The sequence below is a fragment of the Ailuropoda melanoleuca genome, chromosome 12, assembly GCF_002007445.2.
Source record: "Ailuropoda melanoleuca isolate Jingjing chromosome 12, ASM200744v2, whole genome shotgun sequence".
NCBI classification, from domain to species: Eukaryota; Metazoa; Chordata; class Mammalia; order Carnivora; family Ursidae; genus Ailuropoda; species Ailuropoda melanoleuca.
In genome coordinates this window covers 29,782,409-29,794,753 of record NC_048229.1, presented here as the reverse complement: position 1 = coordinate 29,794,753, position 12,345 = coordinate 29,782,409, and the positions used below count along the sequence as shown (strand labels likewise).

At 59.1% G+C, this 12,345-nt stretch overlaps 1 protein-coding gene across 1 annotated transcript in view; it reads right to left on the bottom strand.

Annotated features, from left to right (window-relative positions):
* SHANK1 (SH3 and multiple ankyrin repeat domains 1) overlaps positions 1–11,207 on the bottom strand; it is a 42,180-nt gene extending 30,973 nt beyond the window's left edge. Inside the window, 10 exon segments of the mRNA XM_034638973.1 lie at positions 724–1,054; positions 1,289–1,355; positions 1,595–1,672; positions 5,855–5,971; positions 6,424–6,591; positions 8,278–8,429; positions 8,521–8,629; positions 9,730–9,801; positions 10,257–10,460; positions 10,662–11,207. Of these exon segments, the coding sequence (XP_034494864.1) occupies positions 724–1,054; positions 1,289–1,355; positions 1,595–1,672; positions 5,855–5,971; positions 6,424–6,591; positions 8,278–8,429; positions 8,521–8,629; positions 9,730–9,801; positions 10,257–10,460; positions 10,662–10,916 (1,553 nt within the window). The 5' untranslated portion in view covers positions 10,917–11,207.
* Positions 11,208–12,345: the final 1,138 nt, after the last annotated feature.

The window sequence follows — 12,345 nt, the reverse complement described above, 5'->3', positions numbered from 1 at the left end:
CCAGCCCCCTCCTCTGCCTCTTGGCTTCCGGCTCTGCCCCTCCCACGGCCCTGCATGCTGTGTCTGATTCAGCTTCCTGAAGCGGAGCTCTGACTGTGTCATCTCTCAGCTCCCTCACGAGCCTTCAGCGACTCCCAGCTTCCTCCTGAGGCAGGTCCAACTCCTCTGTCTGCCATGCCCAGCCCGGCGTGATTTTTCACTCTCCCGTGTCCTCAGGACATACTGGCCAGCCACAGTCCCCTTCTCACCCTCCTCTATCCAGCCTGGCCTCTTTACCCCCAGAATACCCCCTGCTCGTACTCCCCCCTACACTGAGTGGTTCCTCCACTCCCCCACCCCTCCTCTGGCCTCATCTCCAAGCTCAGACACCCTTCCCCAAGTCCCTCGTCTGTTCCCACCCCATTTGGCTTTTTCTCACCTTGCCCTGTCTGTTTGTCTGTCTGTCTTCAGGGGCTGGAACCAACATTTCTTTTGGGCACCCCACCCCTGGCCCCTGGCATCGAGCAGGTGCTCGGCTAAACTGGGACATTTGGGGATGGGTGCAAGACTGGGTCTTACAATGCCCTCTCTTCCTCAGAGGGCGGGAGAGAGATCTGGAGGCCTGAGGGTGGGACCAGTGTCTGGGGTGGATGGGGCGCCAGCCTGGGTGGGGGGACTTGTGGCTCCGAGGATAGGATCTGGTTGGGTTAGGGTCTGTGGGACCAGGGCTGAGCTTTCCCCTACCTGGGCCGTCCACGGGGCTGCCTCTTGGCCTCTTCGGGGTGCCTCCCGCGGGATGGGGAGCGGGCCCGGGCGCCCCGGGGGCTGCTGGCACTTCGGAGAGTCCCACTGCTGAGCTTGGTGCTGGGAGCCGAGGGCTGCGACTGGCCCTGGGGCCCTGAGGTAGGGCCAGGGGCCCCAGAGGACGAGGTCCCCGGGGCGGCAAACACCATCCAGTCAGGCAGGGCCATGCTGGTATCACTGTTGGCCCGAAGCAGTGCCGGGGGCACTGTCAGCCCTGCGCCTGGGGGTCCCCGTCGCCGGGCTGCATACTTGGGGGACTCCTGGAAGGGCACTGAGAGGGCACAGTGGCAGGGGGCAGCAGGGGCAGGGGAGACAGGCAGGTGGAGGGGGCATGCAGGCAAGGGAGGACGGGGGAGAGGCATGAGGGGAGAAAGATAAACATGAGAGAGAGTGGGGGCCTAGAATCGTTCCCCCTACTACTACTCAGTCCGCTGACTCCCCAGTCCCACCATGCATCCCCAAGTATCCTAGGGTCTCCCCTTAGCCCCACCTCCCACTTGCTCACCCACATCCTGTTCTCGATGGTTTCGGATCAGCTCCCCCAATTCAAAATTCCCAGCAATCACTGCCACCTGGAGGGAGAGGGCACAGGGAGGTGGGGTGGCCCAGGCAGCAGAGGGAGAGGGCGGGAAGCACGGTGAGGTCCCTGGCCCGCTGCTCCCCACCCCTGCCCCCCAAACCTCATCTCCCAGCAACTGCTCCCCTCCCTCATCTCCCAGACCACCAGCTTCTCCGCCAGCACCCCTACCTGTCCCACCTTCCTCATCCCCTGCCTTCTTCGTGCCCCGCACCAGCCCTCAGAGCCCCAGACCTGGAAGGGGGTCTGTCCATTGTTATTCTTCACATCCTTGTTGGCCCCTCGATAGAGGAGGATCCGAGCACAGGTCTCCTGCGGGTGATGGCGACGATGGCCGGTGGCAGAGGGCAAAACAAAGGACAACCGTGAAGGTCATGAGCAGACAGAGGCACCGGGCTAAGAACTTCGGGAACAACCTGCTCTAAACCTGCCTCGCCCAGGACAGCAGCCACTTACCACATGGGGCTCAAGAGCCCTTTACATGGGTCCGGTCCAAACTGAGAAGAGCCGTGCGTGTAAAATACACACCAGATTTCAACAACTTAGCTGGAGAAAAAATTAAATATTTCTAATAACTGTTATATCGCTTGCATGTTGACATGATAATATTTTTGGAAACCATGGGTTCATAAGATATGCTACAAAAATTAACGTCACCTGTTTACTCTTTTTTTTAACGCGGCTCCTGGGACACTTAAAATGACCCGTGTGACCCGTGTTGTAGTCTATTGGATGGCGCTAATCCGGAAGCAGGGTTTCTTGACCTCAGCGCTGCTGACATTTGGGGCCAGATAAATCTTTGCAGCGGCGGCTGTCCCGTCTTAGCAGCATCCCAAGGCTCTACCACTAGATGGCAGTAGCACTCCCCTGCCCAGCTGTAAAAACCAAGACCCGCTACACACACAGTGCTCCATGTCCACTGGGGGCCGGGCTGTGGCAATTGAGAGCCACCAACCCAAGCAGCAAGGAGGGCTTCCTATGTTGCACGTCAGGTGCTCAGAGCTTTAGAGGCAGAAGCTCACTGTATTGCCCAACAATTCCATGAGATGGAAATTACTATCCCCATTCTACAGAGGAAGCTAAAGGAATCACAAGGAGTCCCAGGTCGTGCAGCTGGTGACTATCAGCAGTTGGATTTGAACCAGGGACTGTCCGATGCCAGAGTCTTTGCCCTTATCATGCACTCCACTAGACCCAGAAGGAACTGGGGCAGAGGGGGCCAGGGTTGGGCAGTGGGAGGTGAACGCCATCCGCGTCCAGATCGATGCCTTCCTAATGCCAACCACGTCACTCCCTCTCGCTGTTTGGATCAAACCCAAGGCTCTTGCCACGGCCTAGAAGCTCTACCTGCACCTGATCTGTCTACCCTGCTCCCCCCCAGCCTCACCAACTTCATCTTCTGCCACCTTTCTTCACTCCCCGTACTCCAGCCACACTGGAGCCTCCTTTGTCCTCTGACAGGCATGCTCCTGCCCCAGGGCCTTTGCACCTGCTGCTCCATCTGCTTGGAATTATCTGCCCCTAGATTTCCACATGGCTCACTCACTCACGTCATTTAAGTTTTTGCTCAAATGCCACCTCTTCGGAGAGGGCTTCTCTGGCTACCTCGTCAATAATAGCTCCCTAACCTGTTCCCTGTTTTAATTTATATGATGCCCATTATATGCCAGGCATTCTTCTAGGCCAGCATTAACTCATTTTCTTCACGACACTGTCCCCTCAAATGACATTTCTCTTTGACTTGTCTCTTTAGCAGCTCTCCCCCACTACATTGTGAGTTTTATACAGGGCCATGATTTTGTCTGTGGCAGGACCCACCACCTGGAGTAGTGCCTGGCCCACAGGAACTGGCTGTTTCATAAACAGTTGCTGAAGTCTTCCACCCTTTACCTTGGCCTGGCCAAACCCAGCCTGGCCCCCAGCTCAACCCCGATGCAATTCAACCACANTGGCCCCCAGCTCAACCCCGATGCAATTCAACCACATTCACCAAGCACCTTCTTGGCATCTCCCGCTCCGTGTGACAAGCACGCCAAGGATGCTTGTATGGTCCCATCCTACAGGACAGGCTCAGAGAGGGCAAATCTGGGCCCAGAGTCACACAGCCAGAGTGGAGCAGCTAGGACTCAAATGTGGCCTCTGAAGCCTAGGGCTCATCTACGTCTCGTGGGCGCACAGCTCCACTTGGCCAAGCCAGTCACTGGACAGCAAAGCTCAGTTAGTTTTCTGGGTGTGTTCGTGTGTGTGTGTGTCTAAGTGTGTACACGCTGACCCCCAATTAGACTGTTAACTGCCACGTGCGTGTTTTCGCAGGTCTGCCTGCCTCCACTGCCACCTCGCCTAACCCAGCGCCAGAGCACTCCGCCAGCCCAACCAGCAATTCACCCGACGCCTCGAGAACCTCGATTTACTGGTGTCCTAGCACTGATCTCACGGCATGGCAATTCCTTGTCTACACACTTGCCTTGGGCCAGAGGTGAACTCCCGCCAGTTCCCCAGGACAGGCACCATGCAGAGTCTGACTCATCTCACATCCGGGCACACGGTGGATACCAACGAAGCATGCACGGGGACGCACGAGGATGAAGAACGTGGAACCGAGTCATTCAAAATTCATTTGTTCAAGTCATTCATTCATTCACTCAGTTATTCAGTCTTTCGCAGAGCAAACACCTGTTGAATATTCTGAGGGGAGCTCGTAGTCTTGGGGCAAATGCAAGGTAGCTGATTCATAATTCACCGTCCACCCCCTCATTCAGCAAAGACGCGCCGAGACCTACTACGTCCTACGGCCTTGGGACACAGTGATTGATCAGACTGAGCTCCCACCCTTGAGGAGCTCACAGAGCATAAACATGGACCTGACCTTCACCAGCAGGGGAGAGACGGGCATGTCAGGAGGCCAGGGGAGGAGAGAGCGAGGACATCTGTCAGACCCAGCTCTGGCCCTTGGGAAGCTTAAGGTCTGAGAGGGAAGACAAGGGAGGGAGAAGTACAAAACGAACTCTATCTGTCAAGCATCTACTTGCGAAGCACCATGTCGAGAGCAAGTAAAATATCCAGCCCTTGGTCCTTCGCGCCGAAGGTGTTACTGACCCTTTGCACGGATGAGAAAGGAGAAGCTCAAGGAAGGGAAATGACTTGCTTATCTGACTAAGAGTAATAGCTCCCACACTCTAATTCTTTATCCTAAGTTTTCCCTGTTGAATTAACGATACATTTTCCATGTCCTAACAATGCTGTCTTCTGGGGATGAGGGCTTAACATACGTGGTCTTTTGTCCCCTACAATCGGCTGACGTCATCGCCTTTGCAGGGAGAGGACAGAGCCTGGGAGAGGGCACAGGGCTTGTGGGGGGGGGGTCTGCCCACAGGAGATGCGCAGGGGCTGTGGAGCTGGGGAATCTGGGCACGAGGCCTGTGTCAGGGAGCAGGAGAGACAGAAACACCGGGGAGGGGAAGTGACAGCACCGCGTTGGTTGGGTTTGACAAACACTGAGTTCTCCCGTGGCAGAGCAGACTGCTTGTTGCCACAAGGCAGCACGTGGCTACCTGCCACGTCCCCGGCACTGCAAGTTCTGATGAGGCAGAAGGGGCTGGGGCTGTCTTGGAAGACTTCCTGGAAGGGGGAGAAGAGGTTGGCAGACCAGCACCAGCGTGCCAAGCCCTGCTCTGCGGAGTCCCTGAGGCACCCCTCCAAGGGCAGGAAGCCCTGGAAGACAGGGAAGAAGACTGAGGGGCTGACTTGCGCGGGATCGCCTAGGACTGGGGTCAGCAGGCTGAAAGCCACAACCGGCTGCCACCGCCCCAACAGGGGCTGGCTCGTGAGGCCCCCTGCCAGCTCTTTACTGCTCACCTCCACTCACAGCTCCCAAGGTGGGGGCTGCCCACCAGCCTCGAATTGCTACAACTTGCAATACACTCTTGTTCCCTTCCAGGCTATGGTTTGGCCCTTCCTCTGTCCCCTGAATCGCCCCCCAGACACACAGCACACAGCAGGTGCTCCAAGGGCAGCTGAATGGAGACACACAGGAAAGGGGACCCAGGAAGCAACCTTCCCTTCTGGGAACGATCCTGATGTGTTCTCTCCCCTCTGATTTGTTGCCCAGGCTGTGCCCACTCCCTGGAACACCCTTTCTCCCCCTCCTACTCAGCGACTCCTGCTCGTCTTAGCACAGGTAGCACATTTTCCAGAGAGCCCCCTTCACCCCAGCTCCAAGGCCAAGCCCAGATTCAGGCTCCCAGAGGGACCTGGATTCCCTGGGACCTCCCTCCGACTGCCCTGGACTGTAACGGGAAGGCGTGCCTGACGGAGGGGCTGTCTGGCTCGCTCACTACCTGGTCCTCAGCAAGGGGAAGGTGCTCAGTAAATACCTGTTGAATGAATGAAGGCATGAACGAACGAATGAATGAAACAGTGACGGAACAGAGGGCGCAGGGAGGCTGGGGGGCTGGGGGCAGGAGGAGGGCCCGAGCCGGCCCGGCCAGAGCAGACCTTATTGTAGAGGGCGCAGATGTGCAAGGCCGTGTTCCCCGAGGCGTTCTGGGCTCCGGGCTCAGCCCCGTAGAAGAGCAGGTGTTCCAGGTGCTGAGAGTGACCCCGCTGGCAGGCCTGGGGGGGACAGGGAACCCAGAAGGCTGCATCAGACTCTCCCAACCATCGCATATCCTACAGCCTGAGTCCAAGAAAGCCTGCATCTCCCTCTCCCTCTCCTTCCAGCCCCCATTCCTGCCCAGGAGCCCAGACTGTCGGCTTCCCGGGTTATTCCAAGACCCAGGTGCCTGGCCTGGCCCCTTAAGAGTCTCAAGAGACCTTTCCCCCCGCCATCTCAGGGATCAAGATGTCCAGTCCCCAGTCCATGCCCCCTTAAGGTCCTGGTGTTGACTCCTCCCACCTTTTTCTCTTTGGAGACCATGCTACTCCCACCCCCACACTCTATGAGGACCCCAGCATCTGGATCCCCAGCTCTTTGCACCAGGGTCTCTGATCCTTGCTCTGATCAAGGCCCAGGCCCCCCTCTCCATACACCCCTCCCCAAACCCTCCTGGCCGTGTCTGGAGCACCTGGTGAATCTCCTGCCAGCCGTTCTCATCAGCAATGCCCAGCTGGGCTCTGTTGTACAGCAGCAGCTCGCAGCAGCGGGGGTCGCCCCCCACCATAGCCGTATGGAACAGAGGGGTCAGGCCTCGGCGGTCCTTGTAGTTGGGGGAGCCCCCGAGGTCCAGGAGTGCCTGAGGAGGGAGACAAGACAGAAGACAGTCCCACTAGTACTGGCTCGACCTGAGGGGCCAGCGGGGCAGGGAGACTTGGGTGACCCACGCTGGCCAAGGCTGCTTTGGGTTCTGCCACAATGCCCTTGTGTGACCTTGAGCCTGCCCCTTCCCCCCATGGCTGACATTGGATGAGCCCTTGAAGGAGCCTGGTGTGTCAGCGCGGCATCCTAGCAGCAGCACTGTGTGGGGACCACATAAGAGAACAGAGTCTGGACGCAGGAGGACCCCCGGCCGAGCAGAAGCTGTGGTTGGGACCAGGACCCCAAGGATGGGACGCAGAGGGAGACCTGGGGAAACGGCAAGCTTGGACCAAGGTGAGTCGGGCCAGCCTCACTGAGGCCAGGGCGTGGAGGGCAGGGGCGTCCCTCTCCAGGAACAGCTCCGGCCACAGAGGCCGGTGGAGCTCAGATCAGTAGAGGAGTGATGGCAGCAGCCGCGTGAGGACAGCCTTAGCAGCGCGGGCCACCAGAACGTTTGCAGTGACAAAAACAACCCGCAACCTCACCATTCAACACGGCAGCCACATGTGGGCTCCTGCGCGCCCGAGGAACAGAAACGTTCATCTTAGTTCACTTTAATTAATCTAAATCTGAACAGCCCCATGTGGCTAATGGCTACTGCATTGGCCAGAGTAGGTCTGGAGGCCAGGGGTGGGGGTGAGAGCAGGATCCGTCCGGGGGAAGGGAGCAGACTGGGGGTACATCTAGAGGGTTTGTCAATTCCAAGGGCCTAAGCAGATCTTTGTGGCTGGCGTCTGACTGCATTTAGGGTCTTCAGGGCAGCTGGAGAAGGGAAGAGAGGCCCCATTAAGCTGGAGCATCTATGAGCTGGGGTATTTATCAACAGCCCCATATCTCTGGGGGTAGCGTCTCCTGACCTGTGGCTGAAGAGGGATCGAGTGCCATTGCAGTGGGGGGGAGAAAGAGGATTTTAAAATAAGACCATGTAAGCGACTCCAGGTGTGTGTTTTGCGGGGATATGGGCTCATCTGTGTGGGAAAGTGCATTTTAGTTACGGAGCAGGGGGAGGCGCTGCGTTCACAAGGTGTGTGTGAGCAGACGAGGGTCTGTATCTGGGGGCACAGCAGCTTGCTCCCTGTGCACTTTAAGGAGCAGACGAGGGAAGGTCTACACTTCAGGGAGACAGAGGCAGGGTTGGTGGTGAGCTGGGTCCAAGGGAACCAGAATGTCTGGGTAGCAGGAGAGCACAGGTATTAGGATCTCCCTGGGCCCTTCCAGGGCAAAGCTCCGTGTGACAATCCCCTGTAGGGTGGGTGCGCCTGGGGGTCAGCCGAGGGTCTCAGATTCCCTTGGAGGAGTGACCATGGGGGCTGTGTGTGTGTCAGGCTAGGGAAAGGGGCTTTGTGTTTGGGACACGAAGAGAGACTATCTTTAACCAATCTAAAGACCTGAGGCTTGAGAGAGAACAAACGGGAAAGGGGGCGGAGTCCAAGGGAAGGGCAGAAGTGGCATCCCCATGGGGACGTGGGAGGGGACATCCAGGAGGCGAGATGAGAGGCAAAGGGGAGACCAGGGAGATGAAGGGGAGGAGGAGGGTGGGTCCGGGGCAACTGGCTGCAGTTCGGCCTGCTGTCAGGGGACCACTGCACTCTGGGGGAGGGTCCCGGGGGGTCTGGCACCTCACCGTGAGAGCGAGGCAGTGACGGGCACACGCAGCTTTGTGTAGCGCTGTCATGCCATCCCGGGCCCGGAAGTCGATGTGGGCCCCTCCCAGGCACAGGGTTCGAATCACCTCTACGGAGCCTTCAGTCTGGGCAGCCAGAGTCAGGGGGGTCTCTAAGGGGCAGGAAAGGCCAGTCACATGCAGCCCTTACGCCTCATTCTTGGCTCCCCCCATCTCTTCTAAAGCCCCCGCTTCCCTCCCTACCTCCTGAATCCGAGTCATGATAATTGGGGTCCAGCCCCTTGTCCAGCAGCCTCGCCACCTTGTCGGACGTCCCGAGCTGCACATACTCCAGGAACTTCTTCAACCCCGTCTGAGCCATGGACAAGAGAGAGAAGACAGGCCAGTCAGGGAGCAAGGGAGAAAAGCTGGGGTCTCGAGCAGCGCTGTCCGGTGGAAACACACAGCGAGCCACGTGTGGCACTGAAAAGTCTCTAGTAGCCACCTTTAAGAAACAAGGAAGGGGCACTGTTGATTGTGCCGATATTCATCTCAATGACCTATCTTTTTAACCTAATATATGCGCAGTATTACCGTATCAACAGGTAATCCACAGGAAATTTATTAATGAGATAGTTTACTCTTTTGGGGTACTGAGTCTTCGAAATCCGGTGTGCATTTCACACTCACAGCGGGAGGCTCAGTTTGGACCTGCCACACTGGAAATTCTTGGGAGCTGTATGTGGCCGGTGGTCCTGGAGCGCATGGCCCAAGTCTGGAGGGATGGAATATTTGGGGGGAGGACAGAGACGAATGCATGGTGGGGTCAGGCTGGGGGATGAGGAGGGGCCAGGGGCTTTTTTCCCAAGTGTCAAGAATCGTTCTTTTCACCTCTGGCTAAAGGAGCCCCCTGGCTTCCTCCCAGGTGTTAGGGAACCAGGGTAGACACAGGGGACATATGGTCGGAGGCCTGGAGGTTAATGTGGATAGATGTGGCTGGGGCTGGGAGACATCCCTGGATCTGGGAAAGGTTTAGGTTATGGGTTTGGGAGGACTGCGGGGTCTCTATGAAACAGCCCTGAGGCAGAGGCACACTGTGTCAGAGTCCAGGCCAAGTCGGGGGAGGCAGGGGCCCTGCGTGGATATGGGGGACCCAGCGATGAGATGGGGGAGTCCAAGGAAGAAGAAAGTGGGAGCCAGGGGGAAATGGTGTGGGCCGGGCAGAGCAATGAGGGGCACAGAGGGGAACGAAGAAGGGCTTATGATGGAGAGAACGGGGTGGCATTTGGGGCTGTCCCAAAGGCAATGCAGCATCTCAAGTTATTGGGGGTCCCTGGCAGAGGAACAGAAGGGGCTGGGGAATGTGGAGGGCTGCGGGGAAGAGGTGGGAGAGGAAGTGGGAAAGTGGCGGTGGGGGGTTCCGGGTCTCTGTGGGGGGATGCTGGGGGGTAAGCGCCAGCAGGGTTCTCTCACCTTCGTGTGCAATTTGGCCAGCTGCTTCTCATCCAGGTTGGTCTGTTTGTAAACCCGGGTCTTGTATCGGAACTGTGGTCAGGGGCGTATGAGGGGAGAGACATAGAGACTTGGAATCAGGGGCCTGGGGAGGAGGCTGGACTCCTTTTGAGCCGGGGGAGGAGGGGTCATCTCAGGGTCAAAGTGAAAACAGCCCTAGAGCCTTGGCTGGGTAGGCAGAGGAATGCGGGGCTCCTCCCTGACATGGAGGAGTAGGAGTCTGGACCCTGCACAGAATGTTCTAGGACACCTACTGTAATTGTGAATCCTTTCCCACTTTGAAAGGTGAAGAGAAGCTTGGGGCAGGGAAGTGACTTCCCCAAGGCCGCTCTGTTGGTCAGAGGCAGCACACACAGGCCTCTCTGACGCTAATGCTGAGGAGATCTGGAAGAGCCCACTGGGTTTTCCCTTGCAAGGGCGTGACTGGGAGAAAAATGGGGCAGCCCTTCTCTCCTCTGTGACCAAGCCGGGCAGGCTGCGGGCCTCACCTCCAGGTAGGGCACCCCCTTCTCAAAAGACTGGGGGTACTCCCGAAGCAGCCGCTCCTCCTCCAGAAAGTTGGCATCGCGGCCTGAGGTGGCCGGCTGGAACAGACCGTAGTTGAGCACATCCTGCAGGCTCTCGCTCAGGGCGCAGAGCACCTGCTGCTTGGCTGTCCAGATGGTGGCATCGGGGTTGAAGCGCAGACATTTCTGGTTGGGGAGGTGACAGGGAGGAGCCTGAGGTGGTTTGGCAAGGGGGTGGGGGTGATTCTGGGGACAGGAGGGGCACCTGGGGGAAGCATATGGGGGTCTGGAAATGGGGCCCAAGGGGGAGGACGCCCAGCAGCAGAAGCTGCCTCCTGTGGGCTCGGGGCCCTGTTCCCCGCTGGCCAGCGGGCGCTCATCACTCACTGTCTGGTGCAGGTCCGGGATGCCAATCCGGAAGACCATCATGCTGAAGTGGGCGTCGTCCGGGACAGACATGGAGCGGCCCTGGAGGCCTCGGGTGGAGGCCAGACTACCAGGTGCTCCGCTGCCCTGGCCCCGGGTCCCCCGGGGGCCTCTGCTGGGCCCGTCTGGGGAGCTGTCGGACTCTGAGCCCCCCTCGGGACACTCGCTGGCACTGTGGCGTTCCTCGTCCTCGCTTGATGCGGGGCTGTGGGTCATCGTGGGGCCACGGGGCGACAGGGGACAGCAGCATCACAGGCGGCTGCCGGGGGGCCGAGGACAGCTGTCAGATGGGGAGCCCGGGACTCTTCGGAGGCCACAGGCATGCACGTGGACAAGCGTTCTAGGGCCGCCACCCCCCCACATGCCCCAAGTAGGCAGGAATGAGGCTGGACACACCCCCAGACACTCCTGCCGCTGCGGCTCACACACGCCCATCCCTGCCATGCTTCCAGAGCGTCTCCTTCCCTGCCCTTGGCCCTGCTCGCAGCCCCCCACCCCTCCTGCGCCCCACTTTGCCGCTGACCCAGCATGGCAGTGTCCCAGAAACCGCAGAATCACCGCGGGAACTACTGGCCCACTTTGGCAGGCCACGGAAAATGCAGCTAAAATTAGCTGGGGACAGACAGGTGGACGACCCACCGGCATCCTGCCCTCCTGGCCCCAGCCTGGCCCCTCACCCGAAGCCCTCCCGTCCTCCTCCTGGATAGCTGGTGGGGGGAGGCTGGGATGTAGTAATGGGGAGACAGAGGTGCCGTGAGCCTGGGACGGCAGAAGTGGGAGGCCGCGTGGTGCCCGGGAGTGGTGCCCAGGAGCGGGTGGAACCGGTGACTTCACTGAAGTGTGGCTGACAACGTGTGCAGAGGACTGCTGGGAATCAGTGTCCCAGGGGAGCAGGGACACTCAGATGCCGCTGTCGTGGGACAGACTATCATGCATGGGGAGTCCCCAAGGGAACCACAAGACTGCGGCCTCTGCAGGCTGTTGGGGGCATCCTGAGAGGGGTGTGGGTGGGTGGGGACACTGGCCTGGGAGGGCCGCCTGGTGACAGTAGTGCAGTGGCCTGGGTCAGTGTGGGGTGACTGTGGATAACCTGTGGGCGCATCTGAGGACTGGCACTACAGGACAGGGGGACTGGCATTGCCTGGTCCTCTGGATCCACTCTAAGGGAGACTGGGGGGCTGGGAGGATGGCTAAGAGGTGGGGTGATGGTCTGGGGGCTGGGGTAGGAGGTCATCTCCGGATCCCCACTATTCTCTCCTGAGGTGGCCTTATAAGCCTGGGACCCAAATGGGGTCCGCCTCCCTCTTCTTCTCCCAGTCTCCCACCCCAGCACCGGAAACCAGAATGTCTGGTCTGGTCCCTCCCCCCCCACACCAGGCCCAGCTCCTGCACCGTTGCCATGGAGATGGGAAGCAGTGGAGGGTACTGCTGACTTTGGGGGAGTGGGGATGGGCTGGGGGGGTTGGGGGAGGGTAGACAAAATGAGTGTGCGGGGAGGACAGTTCCAAGAGCTGTGGGTGAGCGAGCAGCTTAACCACGAGCTGGCCAACCCCTCCCCCATGCGTGGCCAGGCTGCGAAGCCCCCTCCCCCCCTCCAGGTATCCGGCAGAACTGGCCCACCTTGCCCGTGCGGAGCACCTCCCCC